Source organism: Primulina huaijiensis, chromosome 1 (genome assembly GCF_012295235.1).
Source record: "Primulina huaijiensis isolate GDHJ02 chromosome 1, ASM1229523v2, whole genome shotgun sequence".
Lineage (NCBI taxonomy): Eukaryota > Viridiplantae > Streptophyta > Magnoliopsida > Lamiales > Gesneriaceae > Primulina > Primulina huaijiensis.
The window spans coordinates 5173578-5198819 of NC_133306.1; the positions used below are offsets into that span (position 1 = coordinate 5173578).

The 25242-nt window shown below is 33.4% G+C and overlaps 5 protein-coding genes across 5 annotated transcripts; 2 read left to right on the forward strand and 3 right to left on the reverse strand.

Moving 5' to 3' along the window:
• Positions 1-465: 465 nt before the first annotated feature.
• LOC140979471 (CBL-interacting serine/threonine-protein kinase 20) lies at positions 466-2281 on the reverse strand. Its single transcript, XM_073444879.1, has one exon. It carries the CDS (start codon positions 1958-1960, stop codon positions 590-592), a length of 1371 nt encoding a protein of 456 aa, XP_073300980.1. The 5' UTR covers positions 1961-2281; the 3' UTR covers positions 466-589.
• A 3004-nt stretch (positions 2282-5285) lies between these two features.
• Positions 5286-6390, forward strand: LOC140979495 (protein DOG1-like 3). Its single transcript, XM_073444913.1, has one exon. It carries the CDS (start codon positions 5467-5469, stop codon positions 6217-6219), a length of 753 nt encoding a protein of 250 aa, XP_073301014.1. The 5' UTR covers positions 5286-5466; the 3' UTR covers positions 6220-6390.
• A 2460-nt stretch (positions 6391-8850) lies between these two features.
• LOC140979511 (protein DELAY OF GERMINATION 1-like) lies at positions 8851-9810 on the reverse strand. Its single transcript, XM_073444936.1, has one exon. The coding sequence runs from the start codon at positions 9757-9759 to the stop codon at positions 9019-9021; it is 741 nt and encodes a 246-aa protein (XP_073301037.1). The 5' UTR covers positions 9760-9810; the 3' UTR covers positions 8851-9018.
• Positions 9811-12401: 2591 nt separating this feature from the next.
• Positions 12402-14037, reverse strand: LOC140979489 (uncharacterized). The gene is made up of 2 exons (XM_073444901.1): positions 13900-14037; positions 12402-13504 (listed from the first exon to the last, which is right to left on the reverse strand). Exon 2 carries the CDS (start codon positions 13480-13482, stop codon positions 12655-12657), a length of 828 nt encoding a protein of 275 aa, XP_073301002.1. The 5' UTR covers positions 13483-13504; positions 13900-14037; the 3' UTR covers positions 12402-12654.
• A 9431-nt stretch (positions 14038-23468) lies between these two features.
• LOC140979503 (protein DOG1-like 4) lies at positions 23469-24329 on the forward strand. Its single transcript, XM_073444924.1, has one exon. The coding sequence runs from the start codon at positions 23562-23564 to the stop codon at positions 24303-24305; it is 744 nt and encodes a 247-aa protein (XP_073301025.1). The 5' UTR covers positions 23469-23561; the 3' UTR covers positions 24306-24329.
• Positions 24330-25242: the final 913 nt, after the last annotated feature.

The following is a 25242-nucleotide window of genomic DNA, read 5'->3' on the forward strand; positions in this document are numbered from 1 at the left end:
TATAATTTTTTTGCCACAAAATTAGAACACTTTTGGGGACCGAAAAAGAAGATTCATTTGATTTACCCATTCAATACTAAACGACTCAAATTGGGAATGGAAGAAAATGGATTAAGAACATAGAGCAGGTCTCTTGTGAGACGGTCTCACGAATCTTTATCTGTGAGACGAGTCAATCCTACCGATATTCACAATATAAAGTAATACTCTTAGCATAAAAAGTAATACTTTTTCATGGATGACCCAAATAAGAGATCCGTCTCATAAAATACGACTAGTGAGACCGTCTCACACAAGTTTTTGTCAAGAACATAACTACGCAAATAGCGATCAAGCTATGTCTAATGGAGTGTGTACAATCTCTATTGATTTTGTATAAGGATTTGATTCCAATATTTTTTTGCAAACAATTGTACATAAAGATTTTTTTGTACTCGTCGTCTGATTGTGAGTGAAATCCTCTCTTTTTTTTAATAAAATAAAAAAAAACGACTGAAGTTTGTAAAAGAATTATGCATAAATCTAAGTCGAATGGATAATAAAATCAACAAAATCGAAATGATGAATATGTTTTTATAATAAACAGTAATTAATTAAAATCGCCTTCTTGCTGCTGTAAATTGTCCCGACTACCTTGCCAACTCCACACTATGTCCTTCAAGGAAGGCTTCAAATCTTGGTCATAAAACTTGCGGTACTCCATGGTGTCGCCCGCAGTTTTCTTGACCTCCACCACATGAAACGACGGTGTAACCTCGAATATCTCTGCGTCAATGCCCAACTGCCCTTTTCTTCCCTCTTTGCTCCCTTGCATTTTCACCACTCCATCTAGCTTTTTGATCTTGAAACTCTCCATTAATGCCACTTCCTCCAGCTTCGAAACCACCATTGATAGTGGCTTTTGGGTCGTAAACCACGCTTCCGCCTTGCTGTTGTTCATGTCCTCTTCGAACAGTCCTGAGAGATCAAATCCCTGGGAAATATTGGATATGATGTCAAAAGCGTTGAAGCTGGGTAGTCGTTTCATCGAACAGGTTGGCTGCGCCTCATCTTTCTTCCCGGAGCAGGATTCTGAATCCGAATCCACTTCCAGAATGCTGCGCGGAGAATCCTCCTTGTTTACATCAAAACTAGCGGATTCCACCCGCTTGAACCCTTTTCTGAACCAGTAATTTTCCATCAGGCTTGAGACGCTGATTCTTGAGTAGGGGTTCGGGTCAAGTATTCTGGAAAGAAGTTTCTTGACCTCCGGGGGAAACCAGTTCGGGCATTTGAATTCCCCTCTACTGATCTTTCTATACATTTCCACGAGATTGGGATCTTGGAATGGGAGATAGCCCGCCAATAAAACAAACAGAATTACTCCACATGACCAAATATCAGCCTTTTCTCCATCGTATCCTCGCTTGCTGATGACCTCCGGAGCAACATAAGCCGGTGTTCCGCATGCCGTGTGCAGAAGTCCGTCCTGTCTTTTCGATTCAACCAAGGCGCTTAACCCAAAATCCGACACCTTCAAATTCCCTGATTCATCAAGGAGTAGATTTTCTGGCTTCAGATCACGATGATACACGCCACGGCTGTGACAGAAATCGACAGCAGCGATCAGTTGCTGGAAATACTTCCTTGCAGCGTCTTCTTTGAGCCGCCCTTTCGCCACCTTGTTGAAAAGCTCGCCACCCTTAACATACTCGATCGCAAAATAAATCTTAGATTTGCTCGCCATAACCTCGTACAGCTGTACCACATTTGGGTGTTTGATGCGCCGCATCACGGAGATCTCGCGCTTAATTTGATCTATCAAACCTACCTTAACGATCTTCTCTTTGTCGATGATTTTGATCGCTACGCTCTCGCCCGTTTTCAGGTTTCTTGCATGATAAACTTTTGCAAATGTACCCTTCCCAAGCAATTTCCCCATTTCGTATCTGTGCATCAAAATATTGGTTCTTTTCTCCATTTTTAAGGCACCCTCTGATAAAACCACCAAATTTCAGAAAATCAAAGGATCCCAGTAAGATTAAAAAAAGTCGTTACAGTTTTATAACCCATTAAAACTCAAATCTTGGTTTAAAAAAAAGATAGTGAGAAGTTCGAAGATACTGGAAAGAAAAATTAAGCCTTTAAAGGTTGTTAAAACCTTGCCTTACGGGCAAGGTGAAAGAAATCCCCTTGCAGTAAATTAATGAAACGATGGCCTAAGGATGGGACGAATACTATGAGAACATGGAGGTTCCATCATCCGTGTATTCTTTGCCTAGATTAAAGGGAGGCCGAGTAAAACTTGCAAGTTATAACAAGTAAAAAAACAACGTCCACACGGTTTTTTTTATCTGAGCTAAATGTAGGCTAGCTTGATAAATTAGTTAAGAATCAGAATTGTGTGGTTGGAATTTGAGGGATCATGCAAAACTAAACAAATTACGTACTGTTCCTTTCTTTCCTATATTTAGCTTCAGAAGTTGGTGGATAAGGGGACAAGTGGGCGAATGTTTCTTTGAAAATCGTATCAGCCACTGATATATATGATATTGTGCAAATTTTGTTTTCATTATTAAAAGCGGACGAACTTAATTTTATGTTTTAAGAGTTGAGTTTCTGATATTATTATGTAAGAACGCTTTTCAATCAACACTGAACGGGTTTCAAATCTGTATTTGATTTCTATCATCGGATGTGGTGGAGTAATAATAGCTACTCCACCCTTGTAGAGTGGGAAACCATATTTCTCATTGAGTCCAGATCTTGATACGCAGTGTGAATTCTGTTTTCGGTTGTAATGCATATAGATTTTTTTGTGGAATAAGAGGCAGATAAATGTATGCAGTTCTTGGAGGCTTATCTTTCATAACTTTCGAGAGCATGCAGACATCACGTTTTCGAACTTATGGCGTGAAACAAACCATTTCGGCTAGGGGGACTGTACAGAACTTTCTTGGAGGTTTATCTTTAAAAACTCTCCAAGCTCCCTTTTTCTGAAGTCAATATTGAACTTGTAATTGAAGGTAGTGATGTAATAGGAGCGTTAAGCGAAGTAGTCGTCGATCTGTTGCAGTGTAGGTAATGGAAGAGGTGAATCACAACCTTCTGCGTTAACAATTTTTATCATGTAAGGCCAAATTTCCTTACTCGAATCACAAGCAAATAATTTATAAAGATAGTCAAGTTTTTTAAAAAACTAATATTCCACACCCGTGTGATACACAATGTTATTTTATGTAATTAATTATTAAAATTAATAAATATTGATGTTGGAATAATTATTTAAAAATTTTGAAATAATATAAAGAATATATTTAAAATTTAAATATTATTATAAAAAATTATTATATCAAAAATGTTTATGTCATTTGAGACAACTATTAAATGAAAATAAAAATTTTGTATTTTTCAAATTGACTTTTTTATTTTGATTGAGTGAAACTCTTTTACAAATAAAAAGAATGAAAAAAATATTTTAAAAATCATATATTATTTTGTCTATCAAAATTTTAAAGAATAAATAAATATTTTTCAAAAAATGAAATTTTTTTGCCATTTATTAGATGATTAAAATTTTTAATAATTTTTGAAAACATGATAAAAAAATATTTATATTAAAGTTCTAATAATATTAATAGCAATTTACAGACAATCAATATATCAAAAATTTACGACTACACTCTTTTCAATAGTTGTAGGATCTGGCGAAGTATTCATAAGTGGGTTGAATAAAAACTTGATACAATTTTGTTTCTTCTAGCTAATTTAGTTGGGTTAGCAACTAAACTATATATATTTTTCAGTGTCGATGTCAGTTGACTAACAAATAAGTGTGGAAAAAAACCAAAGTGACAGATTAGAACAAATCATCAACATTGTTGGCTAAGTGAATTAAAAGGTATATTGAAGTGTAAACAATTCACACGTATGTTTCTGGATGTTTAGAGACTCAAGCTCATACGTCACATTTTCTTCCGTTCGGAAGGCTCACACTAGAAGACTTTGCATTATACAAGTGATTTGCAAGATCCCGGTTCAATTTGGACTTAAACAATGTCAAACTGAAACTCCTAGTATATATCTGCTGATAATAGATAATATACAAAATGTTATTCGAATGTAATAAATTACAACACTTAATTATCTAAATGATCAGATATAATACTTTTTGAAAGTGTGCTGGACTAATTGGGTTTTATTCAGATGAAAGTTTGAATATTTATCTTTCTCAGTAGTTGGAATCTTCTACTATTCAGCTAAATTTTTTCTCTATACATAGTTCCTGAAATTAGCGGATTTTAGACGATATCGGATTGGAAAAAAAAAAGGCAACTTTGATCATAAATGAGCTAACGAACAAAATTTATGGTTGTTACAGACAAGATTTTAGGCGAATTTCTTCATTTCGATTTTAGGCCAAGTTATTCGTTTCTGTCTTCAAAATAAACACGAAATCTTTGTTAATATATGTTTCCGCTACATAAAAAATGGTTGCTACCAGCCAAATTTCATATACGCGGGGAAAACACGTGAACTTCAAATGACACGAAAGGCTAGATTCTACGCATCATTCACTGATGCTTTAGGTTATAAACTGGAGACTTTATCGTCTTGTACCCTGTCTCATCACACCTAGTTGATCAGCTCTTTTCCTTTAATTGTCTTTTTGTGTAAAAAAAACAGGGGAAAAAAAGATAGAAAGCGCCACGAAGAGATGACACTAAGCTTTACAAAAACAGTTACCCCAACTGTCAGATCATATGTCCATTCAAACAGGTTGATGTCCGTCTAATGTTGTTGGATTAGCATTATAGCCAAATCCCTTTTTCGATCAGTATCAAGATTTTACAAGTTGCTCTCAGCCTCTCACGATGCTGTAACTCATCCGTAGTACACTGTCCAGTAAGTTTCAAGATATAATTTCCCACCAACAACATTTTTGTCACACATTGCATCAACGCATACAAGAAAACAAAATACAGGATGCTGCTTCCCAGCCTGAAAACGGATGCATGTTTTCTTGATATCAGGGTGAATATATGTCATCTCTTTCATCACGCATACCTTTCAGAGAATCTGCGCCCCATATTGAAAAAATAATCAGAGACGCACCTTGGTATCTTCTAGTTGACACGTATTTTTTGTGAAGTAGGAACATAACAAGAATGATTAATTTGGAGAATCAGTTTTCGGTATTACGTTGGAAAATTATAGGATAAATAGAACATATATTTAAATTGAAGACTTTGTCATCTTGTATCATAAAAAACCGTCTTGTAAATTCAGAACATGCACCTGGCCGACTCATCAGAAAAAAACTATTTTATAAATTCAAAACTGTTGTTTAAGTAGAGTCTTATCCATCTTTACAAACTAAGCTTCGATCCCCTTGATTAACGTGAGCTCGAGTTCTTATTAATATTTCTCATATAAATTGCATTCTGAAAATATATATTGTTAAAAAACGGAGAGCATTACCACACAATGGAAAATAATGACCGGGGTTCTCAATCCAGTTGCTTTCGCCAATGGATGGATCTCCAACAAGAAGACCTCTTGGAGCTCCAACAAGCACTTGATCTAAACGCAGATGGAGGTGATCATCATACAGTAGAACTAAAGCATCTTGCAGAAAAGAACGTAATGCACTTTCAAGAATACGCAACCATGCGCCATAGCCTGGCCCGGGAAGACGTATCTTCTTACTTTTCGCCGTCCTGGTGCTCATCGTTGGAGGGATCCATGTTGTGGGTGGGAGGCTGCAGGCCATCTATCTTCATCAGGCTTGTTTATGCCCTCTCCGGGAGAGAATTCGAGTTGAATCTTCGCGAATATCTTCAAGGCAGGAGAATTAATGGTGGGCTTGATTTATCAGCGAGTCAGATTCGGTCGATAAACAGTTTACATCTCAAGACAGTTAGTGTAGAGGATAAGCTGTCCAGCGAATTGGCAAGTTTGCAAGAAGATATGGCGGATCAGCCGATTGCTTCAATGGCCCAGGAATCCTACGCCGATGGGGTACCGAACAGGGAGGTGAATGGAGCGTTGAATAAGCACGACGAGTCGATGTTGAATTTGCTGGAAGAAGCCGATAATCTAAGGTTGAGTACGATGAAGGAAGTGATCAGCATACTGACACCGTCTCAGGCTGTGGTATTTCTTGCCGCGGGGAAGAAGCTTCATCTTTGTCTTCATGAATGGGGTAGGATGAGGGATCATGAGCATGGAAGGCACTGAATTTAGGATATGATGTCAATAAATTTCAACTAGTTTTATGTGTGATATATGTTTCTTATGGCCATGGATATGGATTCCAGGATCTGTGTCAGTGTTTCAATTTGCTTAATCATACTATCCTGTTAATTATGTGTTGTTCCAAATTATGAACACTTTTATCCGTTGATTATGCGAAGGAATGCTATATTTACTGTTTCTTTTTCAGTTCTTGTTGAACCACCCGGATTCCATCGGTGAACCGATTGTTGGATTCCATTGATGCAACAAGATGAGATTCAATGTACAGGCCGATTAAAGTTTTATAATAATTGGAGCTTGAAAGTATCCTGTTTAACATGAACGTGCTAATATAATTGTGTGTATCATATTATAAATGTTGTCTCAGACAGTGGCGGAGCCAGAAATATAGTTTTGTTCGTACTGAAATTTTAAAATCTAAAATCTTTTAATATTTTAAATTGATTTACCCAAACTAATATCATATTATTCCAAAATTATACAAAATTTACATATAATTTTTTTTTAAAAAAAATAAGACACCCGGACTAACAAACATATGGCTCCGCCCCTGGTCTCAGATATCATAACAACTTATGACAACACCCATCACGCATTAAAATAATAAAATACACAAATAATTAATTTAATTAAAATATTTCATAAATAATTATACACAAGTATATTCTCGTCTCGTGTGCAGCAATATTTCACATGTATATATATAGAGGTGTTATAGCATTGATAGGAATCAGAACATTTTATTAGGAAATCATTTATTATTATTGTTTGATTAAAGAAAATCAATTATTTTTAACATATAAGAGCAACTCTTTTAATTAGTCAATAGTCTCATAAAAACAAAACTAATAAATAAAATCTTATCAATTCGAAAAAATAATAATAATAAATTTATATCTTGCAAAACAAAACACAAGTTTCTTTTAAGAGTTAAAAATAATTATGATATTTTCATCTTTTCATTTATCTCACAAATTAAACTATTGGAGTTAGTGTGAGGCACTAATTGTTATTTGGCAAAAACTTGTGTGAGACGATCTCACAGGTCGTATTTTGTGAGACGGATCTTTATTTGGGTTACCCATGAAAAAGTATTACTTTTTATGCTAAGAGTATTACTTTTTATTGTGAATATTGGTAGGGTTGACCCGTCTCACATATTAAGATCCGTGAGACGGTCTCACATGAGACTCACTCTATTTGTTTATTGAAAGCACAACATAACGCATAAAGATTTATATGCGAAAAAATAATGATATAAACAAATTCTAATATCTAGCCATTGATGTTGAAAATTGAGACTCCATCTTACAAGATATTTAACGAACACATAAATAACATGAATATTTTAAACATTTGTGCAATTGTATAACTTCATTGATTTAAAGAACTTGTATGTCGTTATTTATAGTTGTTCCCCGACTATCATAAAGAAACTTGATATTCAAATCTTATAATAATTATTGACATACGATAAATCACCATCTTAATCAGAATTAAATTATTTTATAAACTTTAATAAAATAATCTAAAAACTTATCACCATATTAAAATGTCTTTCATAGGTTACGACGATCGATGCAATTATCAGGATATAAATTAAACAATAGCTTGTAAGTAATTAATGATCTGGAAATAAAAGAATTGTCGAGGAAAATATCCCAGAAAAAAACAAAAGAAGAATTTAACATATGTAAACATCCAATTTAGCTCACCACTTCGATTGCCTCAGAAACTGTACCTATTTAATTTCATCGGTAAATAAATACCTTGGTTATTTTATTTTTTGTCCTTATATAATTTGTAAAAATGCCAACATCAATACCATCTCATGATATATTTTTTCTTCTTTATTTAAAACTTGTATTTACATTTTTTAATAAACTCATCGTTTTCAATTTAAATTTTTATAACTCCTGGAAATAAATTATTATTATTATATTATATTAAATATATTTTATTTTTTATAAACTTTCCTCATACTTTTAGAAAACATAAATATTAGAAAAAATATTATGTTAAGATTGTTTTAATTAAAATCAAACATATATTAATCTACTGTCTTGAAACAATTTATGTTCTGTATATAAATCTGAAAAATATAAAAAATTAAATCACACACAAAAATATATATTGTTTTGAAACAATTAGGGTAAACCTTGCTCATGGTTATCACTATCTGAGAGGCAAAGTCAATTACTGGTTATAAGGTAGGGACAAATGCATGTTTCATTATTTTATTATACCATTTAATGTGGTTGGAATAATATTCTTTTTATATTTTAAACATTATATTAAATCGATTATCTACATTAAAAAATATGAAGCCTATTAAAAGATATATTAAAATAAAGAAGAAGTGTTCCTATGAGCATAAACTCATTCTTGAGTTAGTTCAAACTTATGCTTATTACGTGTGGTTTTTAGTACAAAAGCTAAAGGTGTAATAATAATAATATTATTGTGATATAAATTATATATCTTGGCAACGGAACAGAGATAAAATCAGATTGATTTTCGAAATGTTTTTTTTGGATATTTTTCAATGTCTCGGTTATTCACGGAACGTGAGGAACAGATTGATTAAAAAAATCAACGTCATTAACATAATAGTCGGGCGCAAACATTCACCCGGTCTCTATGTTGCTGATTTCCAGAAATAAAAAAAACGTACGAAACTAAAATCATGCCCGAGTTTATACAAACTGAGAAATCAAACCTGATTTCACGATCCACAAACTTTTCACGGAAACAGACTTCTCATTAATTTTCTCGAGTTATTTAATTCCTACCATGATCAAGATCTCTCTTCTTACCCCAATCCTGCATGCATAGACGAAGCTTCTTCCCAGCAGCAAGAAAATCCACTCCCTGTCTCGGCGTGAGTATCCTGACTAGCTCCCTCATTGTGTTGAGTCTCAAATGATCAGCTTCCTCCAATATACCCGCCATAGCGCTGCCATGCTTATCCAGCGCCTCGTCCACCTTGCTATTGTACTGGCAGCCTGATTTCACAGCTATTGCCGCCAGCGGCTGGTCCAGAACATCTTCCTGCAAACTCGCCAGACGGCTCGATAGCTTTCTTTCTTCACCGATCGTGTTTCTTTGCAGCTTGTCCACCATGGATATTTGCCTGGCCGACAGCTCACCCAGGTTCCCGATTCTTGCGCCCCTGAGGAACTCGGCCAATTGGGATTCGATTTCCAGGCCGCATAACGCATAAATCAGTCGGATATAAGATGAGGGTCTGCAGCCGCCTATCCATAGGAGTGATCTCTCCAGAGAAGTACACCAGGTCGGAGCGAAATAGGGGGAGACGTCGGCTCGCGCCATGAGGCTTCGTTTGTGGTTGTAATCTTGGAAATTATCCATGATTTTCTCGATCAATTGGCTTAATTCAGCATTAGTAGCGCCGTTTGTGGTCTGGGCAATGACTTGGTTGAGTTCCGAAAGTTCTTGTTCTTGGAGAGTCATCCATTCTTGGTAGAAGCAAGCTTCTTTGTTTTGATCACTTGTTGCCATTGATGAAATGGAGTTTAGTTCTGCAATTTGAGCTGATGTATTTAAATGTGGATGCGGTTGTATCTTATTTATAAAGGAAAAATAAATCTGTTCGGTGTTTCAATTTTGCTTATTTTGAATTTGATCTATAAGATTTTTAAATTTTGATTTAGTACATTTTTTTTAATTTTTTGAACTCAAACTTATTTGAGTAGGTCTATTGTGAGACGATTTCACGAATCTTTATCTGTGAGACGGGTCAATCCTACCGATATTCACATTAAAAAGTTATACTCTTAGCATAAAAAGTAATTTTTTTTCATGGATGACCCAAATAATAGATCCGTTCACAAATACGACCCGTGAAACCATCTCACACAAGTTTTTATCAACTTTATTTTACCGGAGTATTAAAATATTCTGTAAATGTTGTTTTGACATAAAAAAAATTGTCAACAAAAAACAGAAAAAAATTATTAGAAAATAAAAATTAATATATCAATCCTAAAACTTAATGAACTAAAACCCAAAATTTTAAAAATTAATATAAAAAAAATCATTTTCCCCTGTTTATAAACCAAGTAGTTAAAGTCTTGTTCGCGAAGAAATCTAAAATCAGAAAGCTCACAAAATGGAACAAATTTATGTTCTCACTACAAAGAAGACAGAATCTTCAATCAAACCTTTTCTGCGGAGATTTGAAACCCCCGTGCTGATCACTGAGATTAGACTGGAGTGGATAAAGGCAAAATGCCTTTTTCTTCTTAAACCATTTTCTGGATTTTTTTTATTTAAAAAATAACCTGAACTTATAATTATTTAAATTTGTGTTGGATGTGGAATTGTTAATTAAATACTACAATTAAATATGTTTTGATAATGTCATCCCAACCGGTGCTTCTAAATAAAAATTCAAAAATAACAAATTTCGTGATATATAAATTTTAAACAGTATATTATTCATAAATAATTATGTTCTTAGATTTCTAGTCAGATTTCAGGTCCAATCTAATTTGACCCAAACCCAAAAATCTCCCACCCTAATCTGATTTTTCGGGTCAGGTTGACAGGTCGGTTTTATTTTTGACACGGCTACAAAACTGCTGCTAGACTAAGTACAACAGATACATATTAGCAGTTCAATATCAAACATAGTGAGAAAATAATGTATTTTATTGAGCGAATAAAATTACATTGTTACAACAAAAAATATTCTTCAGCGAGGTCATCTGGCTCAGACAAATTATGAGGAGACTGAGAAGAAGTAGCTTAAGTCTCGGAGAGGTACTGGCTGGGGCTCTAGAGAAACAGTTTGAATCGCCAGTTCTTTACCGGTCAATGTTTGAGGAGAGATATCATCATCCATCATGTTCAACGGCCAGATTGGTGATTGGGTAAGTGGGAACTTCTACTTCTACTTGCGGCTCAGTAAGTTCTTCCATTGGCTCCGGCCCCGGCAGGACATGTTCGAAATCAAACTGGGACAATGATAACTTATATAAGTTAAGCCACGAGGAACATAATCTAGTTCAATGCACTTGATATTTGATATAAGCTATCATCTATGTTTATTATTAGATTGTTGTTCATACATTAATATTTCGGTATTAATGTAAAATATATATTTTTTAAATTACAAGACATGATTTTATTCTCACTTGCTGAATGACGACTATATCAGTCATCCAATCATTCACTTCTATAGAATAAAAGAGAGAGCGAAGAAAAAGATCATGAACAAACGAAGTTTCGGAGATGGTAGAATTCTGTCGAGATGACTTCAGGTTTTTCGTTACATTTTATTTAGCTTATTTCTATTACATGATGCTTCTTATGTTATTGTAAAGACATAAATTTTGTAATAAAATATACCCATTTTCTAGAATTTTTATACCTTTGAGGCTTAAATGTTTTCAAAAGTTTAACCACAAATTTTGAAGATGTTCTCGATGTCGTGACCCGGGTTCGGGGCTAACAAATCCTCTAAGTTCTTCATGACTATAGATTTCAGTTGTCTAGAATTAACCCTCCTAGAAATAAGGTTGGAACATCTGTTGCTTTTAAAGCAATACGCTCATTTACCGATGAAAGCTTAAATAATTTCGATAGTTTCGAATCTGTTTGGAATGAGAATTTCTTCAGCTGGATCTAGTCTGCTGCCACCAGCTGCTTGAACAATAATTTTCTAGCTTTTTGAATCTCTCTCAGGAATTTCAGATATATATTTATAGGGTTGAAAAATCTGAGATATCAGCCATTAACATCAATTATTTGTCTGTTGCACTCCATTATTACTGATTGCTTTGTTGTTACAAATATGAGTTATGTTATGGAATTGCATGGATTTTACAGGGTCTTCACACGTAACATATCATGCTAACCCAACTTGCGATACAAAACTCTTGACAGTCCGCCCATGGTTCAATTCTCTCTCTCAGCACAATTGACATCAGAGTTGCGTCATTTGTCGCTCTTTTGCTGTGGTTTCCGATACAAATAAATGGTTTTTCCTAGGAGAAACCTTTAGTCCATTTTGTCCCATTAAAGGATATTCATGGCATTCAATTCCGAAAACAGTCAATTCATATGTTTATAAACCAATTGTAGGAAATCATAGCTTGGTGATAAATGCGAGGTTTTGGGTAACAATGTTGGAAAAACAAACCAACAAAACAAAGATTAACCTTTCTTAATCACATGTTTGTACAAGTTACACATGATCCTAAAGAGAACGCAACGAATTCTACCACAAGACCAAATATATCCCAAGACAAATACACAAGGATAATGTAGTGTATGTTGGTAAAAATCTGTCATACACACGATCTCACAGCTAAGAGTTCGAGTCACTTCAAGAGGATTTGAAAAACTGTATAGGATCACGTTGTGAGGATTAAAAAAAAAAAAAAACAAGAATCAACAGTCATCAAGACTAGAATACTTGCTAGCTCTTCCACCATGTTTCTTCTTAACCTGTTTCCTATCTTTATATTTCACCTCCGCCTTCCCCCCTCCTCCCACAGTCCCTTTGCTTCCTCCAACTTTACTCCCCTTGCTGCCGCTGCCTCCCCCTCCCCCTCCTCCATCTTCAAGTCCTACCGTCCCTTTGCCACCCATTTTTTGCCTGTTTTTCCCAGCTAGACCTTTCACCTTATATTCATTCTTATGCCTCTGATTGCTGGTTGTAGAAAAATGCTCAGCGGATGGAGGATCATACACATCCGGTGCCCACGAAACGCGGCATTCCCCAGTTTGCTTGCCTTCTTTCTCACGACTCCCTTTCAAGGCAGAAACAAGTTTCAAAGCAGCAGTTGGTGTAGCGTCTGGTTCATGTTTCGGCGGTTCTCTCTTTAGATAGCCCATTTGTTCTAATAACGATTCTTCTAATATATTTTCATACTCTTCGTTGTCGTCGTCATCATCATAATATTGCTTTTGGTGTTCCTCCTTTATCAATTTCTCAGGTTCCGATTTACTATAGCCCATCTGAGCCAACAGTTCTTCTTCTGAAAAATCATCACCATCTTCTTCGTCATCTTCTTCCTCTTCATCATGCTGGTACTTCCCAATGTAATGTCCCTCATCAGGAACTTGCTTCACATCATTCATATAATTCATCGTGCTACCATCATTAATCACTACCTTGCCTGATATATCGTTGCTTAGTATACTAATCACACAAGATTTGGGTGCATTCTCTCCTTCAGAGAGAGATTTTTCTGGAACATGGCTGTTTTCCATCATTTATCAACAGGATAATCAAAATCTACAAGAGAGGGATCAAAATTTGGGATTAGTAAACCTATAATTGCAGAGACGCAAGAGTTCGCAATAAATATACTAGCATCGCATCTGACAAATGCTTAACATCGGTACTTCAAAAGCAAAACATTTTTCCCCCAAGAAAACAAGAAACCTCCGCGGCCAAAGGAAAGCAAGCACCTAAGAACGTAAAGCGTTTAATTTAAAACAATCATGCATGTTCAATTATGGAAACGAGGAGCTCAGAGGGATCGTAATCAATCAAGAAAAACGATTCATCTGTCGCATTACAAGGCAAAATCTTGACAATATGTTGAATTAAAGTTGCATAATTCGGTCCACAATTCCAAAGATATAAACGTAAAATTTGAGCAAGAACAGAAAGCAAAGTGTGTTTACCGAATTGTCGAAACAAAAATGGAAATCACCGAAAGAATATTTACAGCGATCACAAATCTGTTAAACCCTAATTAAAATGCATCCACCCTCAATTGTGGAAAATTCGCGCGAGAAGGGCCTCGTTTCAAAATGTCCAAAATATTTGGGCTTGTTTGATGTGCTTCAATTTCTATTTGTGGGCTAGTTTAGGTTGGAAACCAGCCCAATATTTACTGATTTTCCTTTGAACGGATACTGCCCTGGTGTATAAAACTGCAATGTTTGGTCAATGTATTTGCTTGCATCCTTACGATTTCGGTTTTATATATTATTAAATTTTAATTTTAGTATAATGCAATTCATGTTTTGCTATTTTATTTTTTTTCGCTTGATACTGACATGACACTAATGTGATGTTTATCTATTAGGTGTTATATAAATACTATGGACTAGAATTTCCAAATTTTTTTTTTTAAAAAAAAACACAAGTAAAACTGAAATTTATCAAAGTAGAACATCGAAATCACAAAAAGACAAAAATAAAATATTAATTACCATTTTCTCTTTTATTAATTACTTATTTTTGTTCTTTCTCTGAGGAAGAAAATATAAAAATCACTGAGCACACAATAATTCTTTGGTTAGTGTTTGCACAAAAAATTGTGGGGGTTCTAGGCACGTAATCGTACAAAGTTTGCGATTAATCTAACTTTTATGATCAAACACTGTGTGTCATGATTTGATCGTTCGTTATAGTTTCTTAAGTAAGACTTCAAATTAAGTTAAAAATTTGGCTGATGAATATTGTGAAAATTGCATAAAATATCTATGAACAACATCAAATTTAAATATGCTATTATGAATTTGAGCAACATTTTTACAAGAAAGCTAGAAGATTATGTTGAAAAAGCTCAAAGAATTCAACTACTAAAAATGGAAATAAATGAACAATTAATTGAGAAAATTTGCAGAGCTTTGTTGTTGTAGTTTTTTTATGATGAGTTTGCGATAGGCTTCTTCTGATCTTTGCTGTTGGTTTTTGTTCAACTCCTCCAAGTAGTTCCAGTCACCTTCCACGATCATCAATCATGGATCGTGGATCAACTCATTCGATCGTAAAAACCAACTGACTTTTTTACGGGTTTGTGAAATTGGGTTCTCACAGTTAATGAACTTCTATTGTTGGTTGGCTTTGTAGCAATTTGGGTATATGTAAGCCTATGTTCAATTTCCCAGTGATCCACAAATGAGGTTCATGGTAAATTTTGATGGTTGGGAGGAGTTGTTCTACAAACATGGGGAGGAATTGATCACTGAGACATATGTTCCTCCATCTCAAAATATTAAATTAAAACGTGTGATTCCTAATCATCTTGTTTCTTCTAGTTTTTCTCAACCTAAGGTTCATCAGTGCAACCTATTTGCTGTGAGAATCCTTGTTTTTCACAATCACATTTTCAAATTCTTCATCTTACCCCAAAAACTCTGTTATCCTCAAAAAATTCCTTAACCCTACACTCCATTATCCTCACGCTCGACCATCGTCCGATTCACCGGCAATGCTATTGCGTCTCCATTACAATGGCTTTCAGTGTTTAAGCACCTTAACTTACATTGTACCACCTTCCTTGACCTTAGCACCAACACAGACTCCTGCTGTTTCGGAAATATATTACCCACGTCCCTCGTCGCGCCGTCTCCATCTTACCCATTGTTTACTCTGATGGTTTCTCGTGGTTTTTTGCCGTAATTTTGCTCTTCTTCGTTCAGCATCTATGCTCCCAATCACCGCAGCTCACCCCATCAACTGGGCAATCAAACCACTATTCTTGCTCAAGACAACCACCTCATCTTCTTCCTATTTGGTCATAAACTTCCCACATATAGGTAGAATTCAGCCTCTTCCATTGAAATTGATTGAATCATGTGTTTAAACTTGTTGTCTTGACTGCCATGTGGTGAATCTGTGGACAAACTTTGCTACATAGTCCATGCATAATTCCATTGATGCGATTATGATGTGAAATTCATGACTTAGTTCGGCCATTCGCCTTTTGTTCCATTGCAGTTATATTTGTGTTCTTTGTAGACTCACATTCACACAAAGCTCTAATCATGGGTCAAATTTGACCTGAAATTTGGCATTCCATGACCTTTTGTTGGCCATTTCATGTGATCCTCGTGCCATGTGGTTTTTGCTTTTGTATTAAGGTCATTTTTGTGTAGATTTTGGAAACCACAAGGTATCTTATTGGTATGAAAGATAAAATATGCTCAATGGCTAGTTATTTGCGTGATGTTTCTTACTTAATATCTATTATTTGGCTTGCTAAATCACCTTGTCTGAATTTTTACAACTTATTCTACGTTTATTGTAGGAATGACTAGTGATCCTCATTCTCGATGTCTCTATTCCCAATCAGACCTTTGTTTCCCTATGGCTGCCACACTTATTTCTACTCCTACGTGTGTCTTTAATATTTATTTAGCTCTCGACAATAAACAAAGTCCTTTTATTGATATTAGCTCACATTTGCAGGTCTTCCTCAGATATCCTTGATAATTTTGATTTTATAAAAAAAAAATTAAGTATCGACTCTTCTTATAATCAAATCCTTTTGTCCAACTATTAACATATTGTTTCACTTGTCATCTTTAAAGTCCATCTGTTTGCTCCTGAATCGCAAAGTAGCATCTCTCGTAGAGTACTCTAAATTCGAGTCTTTATCGATTCGTGAAACTCTGGTTGCTTGATTGACCTCACCCATGGGCCATACAACTCTTGAATGACGCCACATACAATTTCAAAATCTAAGACATGAGTGCCTTAGTGGATGTAGAGGATATCCTGCTATTAATCCTCGAATTCGGCACTAACATTCCTCGCATTCTTATATCTTCATACATTTCAGGATGCATATTAGGATATGTCACAACAAAAACTTGACTGATCGTTTGTTTATCAATATTGAGGTTTTGGTGCCTTGTCCACGACTCATCCTCTCTCTTGTGGGGAAGAGTATACCAGACCCTGATCCACGAACTGCTTAGCATCAACGTATTTTAGTTTGTCATCCACTGATGATTTATCCTCTTCCTCTCGGGATCCCTTCCACTATCCCATCTCTACCATAAAATTTTTGTCATCATAGTAGTAAAAGCATAAGTAATTCCTCTAAGTTCCCTGTGTATGTTTTTCTCCAGAGACATCATAATATTCTCGAGAATTTTCTGGTTAACAGAAGATGTAACTCCTTCTTTCACATCTTCCTACTTGAACTTGTGTACAAGTTGCTTGATTGATCTTCCGTCACCATCAGTATCTTCTACTTGCGAACGATGGTCCTTCTCCCGAGACTGGGGAATTTTTTCATGCTTTTCAGTACAATTTGAAGGTATTCGGTCCCACCGTACGTGCCAAAATCTGTTTGCACAAAAAATTATGGGGCGTGTCAAGAACGTGATCGTGCCAAATTTGTGATAATCTGACTTCTATGATCAAACTTTGTGTTTCCCAATTCGACCATTCGTTACAATTCCTTCGATATGACTTCAAAGCTAAGAATTTGGCCAAGGAATATAGTGAAAATTGCAGAAATGGTCCATGAAAAACATCAAATTTAATTATTCTATTATGAATTTGAGAAATATTTTTACAAGAAAACTAGATGACCATGCTGAAAAACTCAAAGAATTCAACAACTGAAAATGGAAATAAGCAAACAATTAATTAAGAAAATTTGCAGAGCTTCGTTGTTATAGCTTTTTGATGATGAGTTTGCAAGAGGCTTTTTCTGATCCTTGCTGTTGGTTTTTGTTCAATTCCTCCGAACAGTTGCAGTCGCCTTCCACGATCATCAATCATGGATCGTCGATCAACTCTTTCGATCGTGCAAACCAACTGACTTCTTTACAAACTTGTAAAATTGAGTTATCACATTTAATAGACTTCTTTTACCAAAGGCTTTGCAAAATTTGAGCTCTATAGACTTTGGACTCAACAATTTATTTCATATTTCAAATGTGGACCTTAAATTGGGAAGCATAATTAAAATAATTAATATATACTAATCTTGAACATAAATACACGAGGATGAAATTAACTAGTCACAAATATCAAACATGGATCATTTCAATATATATGAAATTAACTAGTCACAAATTATCAAACATGGATCATTTCAATATATATATACACACACACACACAATTTTTTTATGATTTCTACCAACTATATCTATCGGTCTCTATCGTTGATGTGATACTCACTTAATGAATGTAAAATTTTGATATATTTCATAACGTTTACTAGGTGAACATCACCTCAACAATATTATAATATTATATAAACACAAACTGAGCATGTTGAGATCGTTGGTGGATGAAGCAAACACCAACAGTAGAGGTCGCATAGCTGACACGTTCTCTTTGATCTGGTTTCATACACCACCACCGCCATGGCTATGCATTTCAATTCTTCTTTTTGTGATTTATATACGAATTCCACTTTTAATTAAAATAAACAAATATCTAGCGATTTTCCAAATCTAAGCCGACTCCCAACTAAGTTCAAGGTTAATATGGATCATACTATAACTGTAAAAGTTAATATGAGATTAAATTGCAATTTAAATAAAAAAAACAAAAAACAAAAAATCACAATGGCACCAGAGATTCTTAATAAATAAAGTAATAGTAGTATATTATTTATTTTAATTTCGTCCCTCATTTTATTTGATCAACCTGCTGTAAGTTTACTTCGATGGTTTCCCGTGGTTGCATGTCGTAAGTTCCTCTGGTCCGAAACTCCCTTGGTCTTCTTTGTTCTCCATATTTGCTTCTAATCATCGCAGCTCACCCCATCAATTGGGAAATCAAAAACACTATTCTTGCTCGAGACAATCACACCTCAGCTTCTTCCTCTTTGGTTGCAAACTTCCCACAAATAGGTAGACTTTGGACTCTTCCATTGAAATTGATTGAATCACGTGTTTAAACTTGTTGTCTTGACTGCCATGTAGTGAATTTATGAACAAACTTTGCTACATTTTCCATGATAACATAATTCCATCGATGCAATTAGGATATGAAATTCATGACTTAGTTCAGCATTTGCCTTATTCTCCGTTTATTGTGGGAATGACTAGTGATCTTGATTCTCGGTGTCTAAGCAGACCTTTGTTTCTCCTATGGATGTCTCACTTATTTATGCTCCTAGGTATTTCTTTAATACTTATTAAGCTCTCAACAATAAGCAAAGTCCTTTCATTGACATTAACTCACATTTGTAGGTCTTCAACAGATATCCCTAATGATTTTGATTTTGTAGAATTTTTTAACCTAAGTACTGACTCTTCTTATAATCAAATCCATTTGTCCGACCATTAACATATTGTTTCTCTTGTCATCTTTAAAGTCCAGCTCTTTGCTCCTGAATGGAAAATTAGCACCTAGCTCCTGTGTCTTTTTCGGTTTCTGAAACTCTGGTTGGTTGATTGGCCTCACCCCTGAGCCATACAACTCTTGAATGACGTCACGTATAGTTTCAAAATCTAAGACATGAGTTTGCTATATTTGGAAAAAAAAAACTTGACGTCTCGGTCAGTGTAATGACGAAACGTACACATATATATTAAAAGTTAAAAAAATTACAATATTAATAATTTCTAACGCATTATTATATTTTATATTTTTCTAATAGAAAAATTAAAAGTAAAATGAAATTGAAACCGACGTATTATGTGTACAAAATTGGCTTAAATATTTTTTTTTTAAAAAAAAGACAATGCAGCATTTACCTTTTAAAAATAAAATAATTATAATATTACAAATGAGTTGCAATAATTATTTCAAAGTGCTTAATTGTTAAAATTGTTAATATAAGAAATTAATGTGTAAAAATTAATTATATTTTCATTGTATAAATTAATGATACACGTACAGACAGCAAATGTTGAGTACTCTCTCATAGGAAAATGTACAAAAAATAATTGCTCCAGCTTGTATTTTTTGATATGCTATGTATATTATATATTACAAGAACACTTTAAAACGTGAGTAAAGTTTAAAAATGCATTTACAAAAATCTTGGGAGGTTTCAAAAATACCTGTTTTTTTTAAATAATATAAAAAAAATAAAATAATTATAAAAATATCACAAGTTGAAAATTTTTGTAAAATTACTACAATCTGTAGAATGCTGCTGCGGATTCTACAGAATCCGCATCACCATTTCCCGGATTTGATATTGATTGAATAATATTTATTTTTTATTTAAAATAATTTTTTTTAAAAAAGATTATTTTTTTATTAAAAAATTCCAAAATTTGGGACAAACGAGTTAGTTCACTCCGCTTACCCGCGAATTTATTTCACAGATGTGCAAAGTTCAACACATTTTAATTACAAGAATTATAATAATAACAATAGTAATAATAATAACTATAAATATTTTAATTCTAATATTACAATTAATATTGTAATTATTATAATTATTGTAATTAAAATAATTATAGTTATTATTATTACTATTGTTATTATTTAAAACTACTATGATTTAAGACCATTATTATTTTTTTTTGAAGGAAGATTTAAGACCATTATTAATCTAAAAAAATGATTAGTGAAATCATTAATATCATAATACATTAATATTCTCCGTTGAATTCTAAATTTGTTTAAGCGTGGATGCAAAAATTAGTACACAATTAATAATATTACTATCTTATTATCTAAATTTAATAACTATAAATAAAAATATTTAAATTACTGTCATTATTATTACTAATGTAAATTTTTAATAAAAACGTATGTTAAGGATGAATGAGTGATGAAGGATGCTCCGATGGATTTTTTTAGTACAAAATATGTTGTTATTATTAAATTAAGCTAATTTTCATAATATTAATTGTTTCAATAATAAAATTCAGTCAATCAAATTTAGTTCAATAAATCAACGAACAATAATAAAAATAATTAACAAAAAAAAATAATGTTACCTCTTAAGATTCCCTCATACGAAATAAATGATAAAATCAACGAACAATATAATAATCTGTCAATGTTAAAACATTCATATAAAAAATATAATATAAAACAACATTAATTAAATAATAATAATAAAATAAATTAATACCTGACAATTCTCCATAACAAAAAAATTATGAACAAAACGTCCGACCAGAAGAAATATAGCTAACAGAAAATGTCGCGAAAAAACGAAGCGAAACAAAAAATCAAATGTTGCCCTAATGAATTAGAAGAAATGCCGAAGAGTTCGAAAGGTAAGCTCGGTGCAATTCGAAATGTAAGCTCAGTTCAATTTATAGAAGAAGGAAGTCACGGATTCTAAGAATATGAGAATCCGTGACAGACTGTCACGGATTCTGAATCCGTGAGAATCCGTGACACAATTCAGTGACTTTATTAATTTATTTTAAAAAAATTTGAATCTGGATTTTTGAGTCGCGGATTGTCATATTTTTACTAACCTACCAGATTTGCAATATTTTATTATATACTTTTTAAAATTATATTATTTTAAAAAAAAGACCCACTTCTACATGTACTTAAACATTATGTTAAACTATATAATAAGGGTATTTTAGATAAATGTTTTGGTTTGTCGTAAAAACTCAACATTTATTTTATTATATCCTAATTAAAAAATTTCTCATTAAACATTCAAACATACAAATTTATCAAAAAATATTTATACATTCACACACAATTGAAAATTTTATGTGTATTAATTAGTATGATATAGAATTTAAATAAACCATTTAAAGATCATTATAATTATATTTTTAATAATATGATATTTATAAAAAATTTAATGGCAATTATGTTATTAAATCTATAAATAAATATACAATAAATGATAAAAACTACTGTTAACCAAAAGTAATATTTAAGTAAATGAATTAGAGATGATTATTGTACTTGTATAAAAACTCATGTGATACGGTCTCACAGTCAATTTTGGGAGATAAATATTCTATTTGGGTCACTCATGAAATATTTTATTTTTATATCAAAAGTATTACTTTTTATTGTAAATATAGGAAGAGTTACCTGTATAGCGAATAAAGAGCCGTAAGACCGTCTTACAAGAGACTTCTACCAAGATCTCTTCGTTAGTCGGGGAAAGAATTTGCACGAATCGGATTTTTTGGAGAGCACAATACGATGAAAAGTAAGCTATGTTCGGTGGGGAGTTACTGTCTATCGTTGGCCTCTATGGTAAAATCAGACGGGGGCACGAGAGGCGGTGGTTTACGCTGCTACGGATGTCAGCGGATCGAGTTCGTTGGTCTCCAACATGAACGTAGCCGATACAAAGCTATATGATAGTATCCAATTTTTTTCGATTCTATGGTTCGATCTATGATTTATCATTCATGGACCAAACATGCATTTTTTTTTGCATTGGGCTCGTTCAGTTAATGCGCCATATTTTTTCTTAACAGTGATAGAAAAATAAGATAAAGAGATGGTTCTATATGATCACAAACCGCTACAGTTAAAGTTCCATTAAAAAGCGTGTCCACGTGGTAGAACCTCTTCAATGAATATAAGATTTTCATGAAGTTGATCTTTAAATGTCATCCAAACACGAATACTACCTTTTAATATTTGATGCAAAATTTACATCAAAATATGATGATACGTTGGGGGATGGCCTTAGTGTCGAATATTATATATTATGTTGTCATACAAATATTATCATCTGTTTCGGTCCAAATTATCTTATCCAGATTTAGTATCTATATTAATATAGGTGACGTGATCAATATTAAAATATTAATTTTTATGAAAAATTATTATGATAAGAATCTCTATTTTAATGGAATAGAACTGTTTTAAATATATTAACCAATCATATAACATATTAACACACACAACACATGATATAATGCAATATAATTTAAAGAATTGATATTTACATTCTATTTTATGTTATTTACACTCTATTTAATATATAAAATGTATTCAAATTTATTAATAAATGAAGTACAAATAATAAAAAAAATGAAATATAAATATCAACTTCTCATATTTTATTATATACTTATACAATTATTATTAGTATTATGTGTGGATACAATAGAGACTGAACAATCAGTGTCATGATTTATTTTGTTTATTTTCTTTTGTTTTTTTTTATCATATTAAAATTATAATTTAATCTCTCATTAATTTTTAAAATGACAATGTGAGTCTTATTTAAATATAAAAATTTATGCAAATTACAATATATAATTATTTTAAATTATAGTATCTTATTCATTAATTTATACATATTATTTTTATTTAAATAATAAATCAAATTAATTATAAAAAAATACCAAAAATAACTAGTTATTATTATCTGTCCCTGTTCGGCTGTTCGAATTAATGACAAGTTATTTATTGCAAATCACGTAACCCTTCGTGTTTGTGAAGGGACGTTGGTTTAATTAATTAGTGAGCGTCAGCCATGCACAAGCCACGCCAACCTGCAAAGCTACTCATTTGCGTCGTGGCTTAATTCTCCACGCTACATCTGGTTACTCTATTCCCCGAACAACGCACCTTTGTGTAAAGATACATATACACTTGAACCGAACGACAAACGAAACGATAAAACTTTCCTAGCTTCTACTCCGTATCGTATTGTCTACGTGCGTCGTTTTAATCAGAAGATGAGTATCCAGGTTGCAAATAAGTTCTCAGATTACTACGAGAAATGGATGCGCCAACTTGAAGATGACCTAAAAATTCTTCTTCTGGTGTCGAGGGACCGTCATCAAGAAACAGGTTATGAAGCTATAGTGAATAAATTTACGGCACACCACAAGGAACTCTACATGATCAAATGGGCGCTGGCTCACGAAGATGTACTGGCTTTCTTCAATCCAGTTTGGTTGAGCCCACTTGAGAATGCATATCTATGGATCACCGGGTGGAAGCCTTCGATGGCTTTTCGTTTAGTTGACACTCTACGTAAGGCGGAGCGACAGTCTGCGGGGAGTTTACATGGGATGACGGATGATCAGTTAAAGATGGTCGAGGATTTAAGGGTTAAGATCGGGGTGGAGGAAGAGAGGGTGGAAAGGGAGATGGAGAGGCAGCAGGTTTCGGTGGCAGACAGGAAGATGGTGGAGCTGGTGAAGCTAGAGATTCAGGCCAAGAAGAATGGTGGCGTGGAGGCAGTGGAAAAGGTGAATGAGTTGGTGGAGTTAGCGCTGAAAGGGATGCTGGAGGGGCTGGAAAAGGTGATGAAAATGGCTGATTGCGTGAGGCTGAAGACACTGAAAGGGGTTTTGGACGTGTTGACCCCGAGGCAGTGCGTAGATCTTTTGGCTGCTATGTCCATGCTTCAGATCCAGACGAGGAAATGGGGGATAAAGAAGGAGAGTTTAGTTATGTGCGATGATAGGTGGTAGTTACGTTGGACTCAATAAGCATAGGTTTAGTGCTCTACCGTTGCTATGGAATATTAACAGTCTATGGAATATTTAGCTTTCAAGTTTAATAATATAATATAATGTGAACCAATAAATCTGTGATAATATTATTTATATAGTTTTATTCAATAACTACTAGCAAAACTATATATTCTAAAAATTTAAATTTTTATGCACATATTATAACATTTGAGTACGACAGAGACAATACTTTGGGTCATGACATTTTTTAATCGTTCTCTGAATTGGTAATATATTAAAGCTTAGACCATGAGACAGACAATTGATGCATGTCACAATATGGCGTGGCCAAGTTCACAAATTAGCATAATATCCCTCATCAATTTATATATATGTTATCCTAGTTTAATATAAAAATGCTCTAATCTATATGTACGTATCACGTGATTTTGCCCGAATATTACATTTGATATGAAAGATTTCATTTTTTAGTCTTGTTTTTAATTTCAACATTTTTTTTTATCAATTTATTTTTATTTTTTCTCAACTAACNGAAACATCCATTCCATTATTAAGGACGGAAAATTATTAATTATTTTTAAAATTATTTATAATAATCCAATATTCATAATTTTATTTTATTTTCGTTAAAATATATATTTCTTCAACTAATTTACACACAAATTTTTTGGAATACTGGTTAATAATAAAGCATTTCAAAAGAAAAAATATATTCCATTTATTGGAAATTTGTACGTCGTATCATTCTATTCGGATTTTTCATTACATTCTCTTAATTTTCGAGTAGACGTTTCCCAATTGAAATTAGGAGTAAAACCGTTTTCACCAATTTCAAAATCTGCATGGATTCTCTTTTTCATTTCCACGCACAATTCTCAATTCTATATGACTCAAAAAGTGTTCAAATCAATTTATATAATTTAATTCACAATTT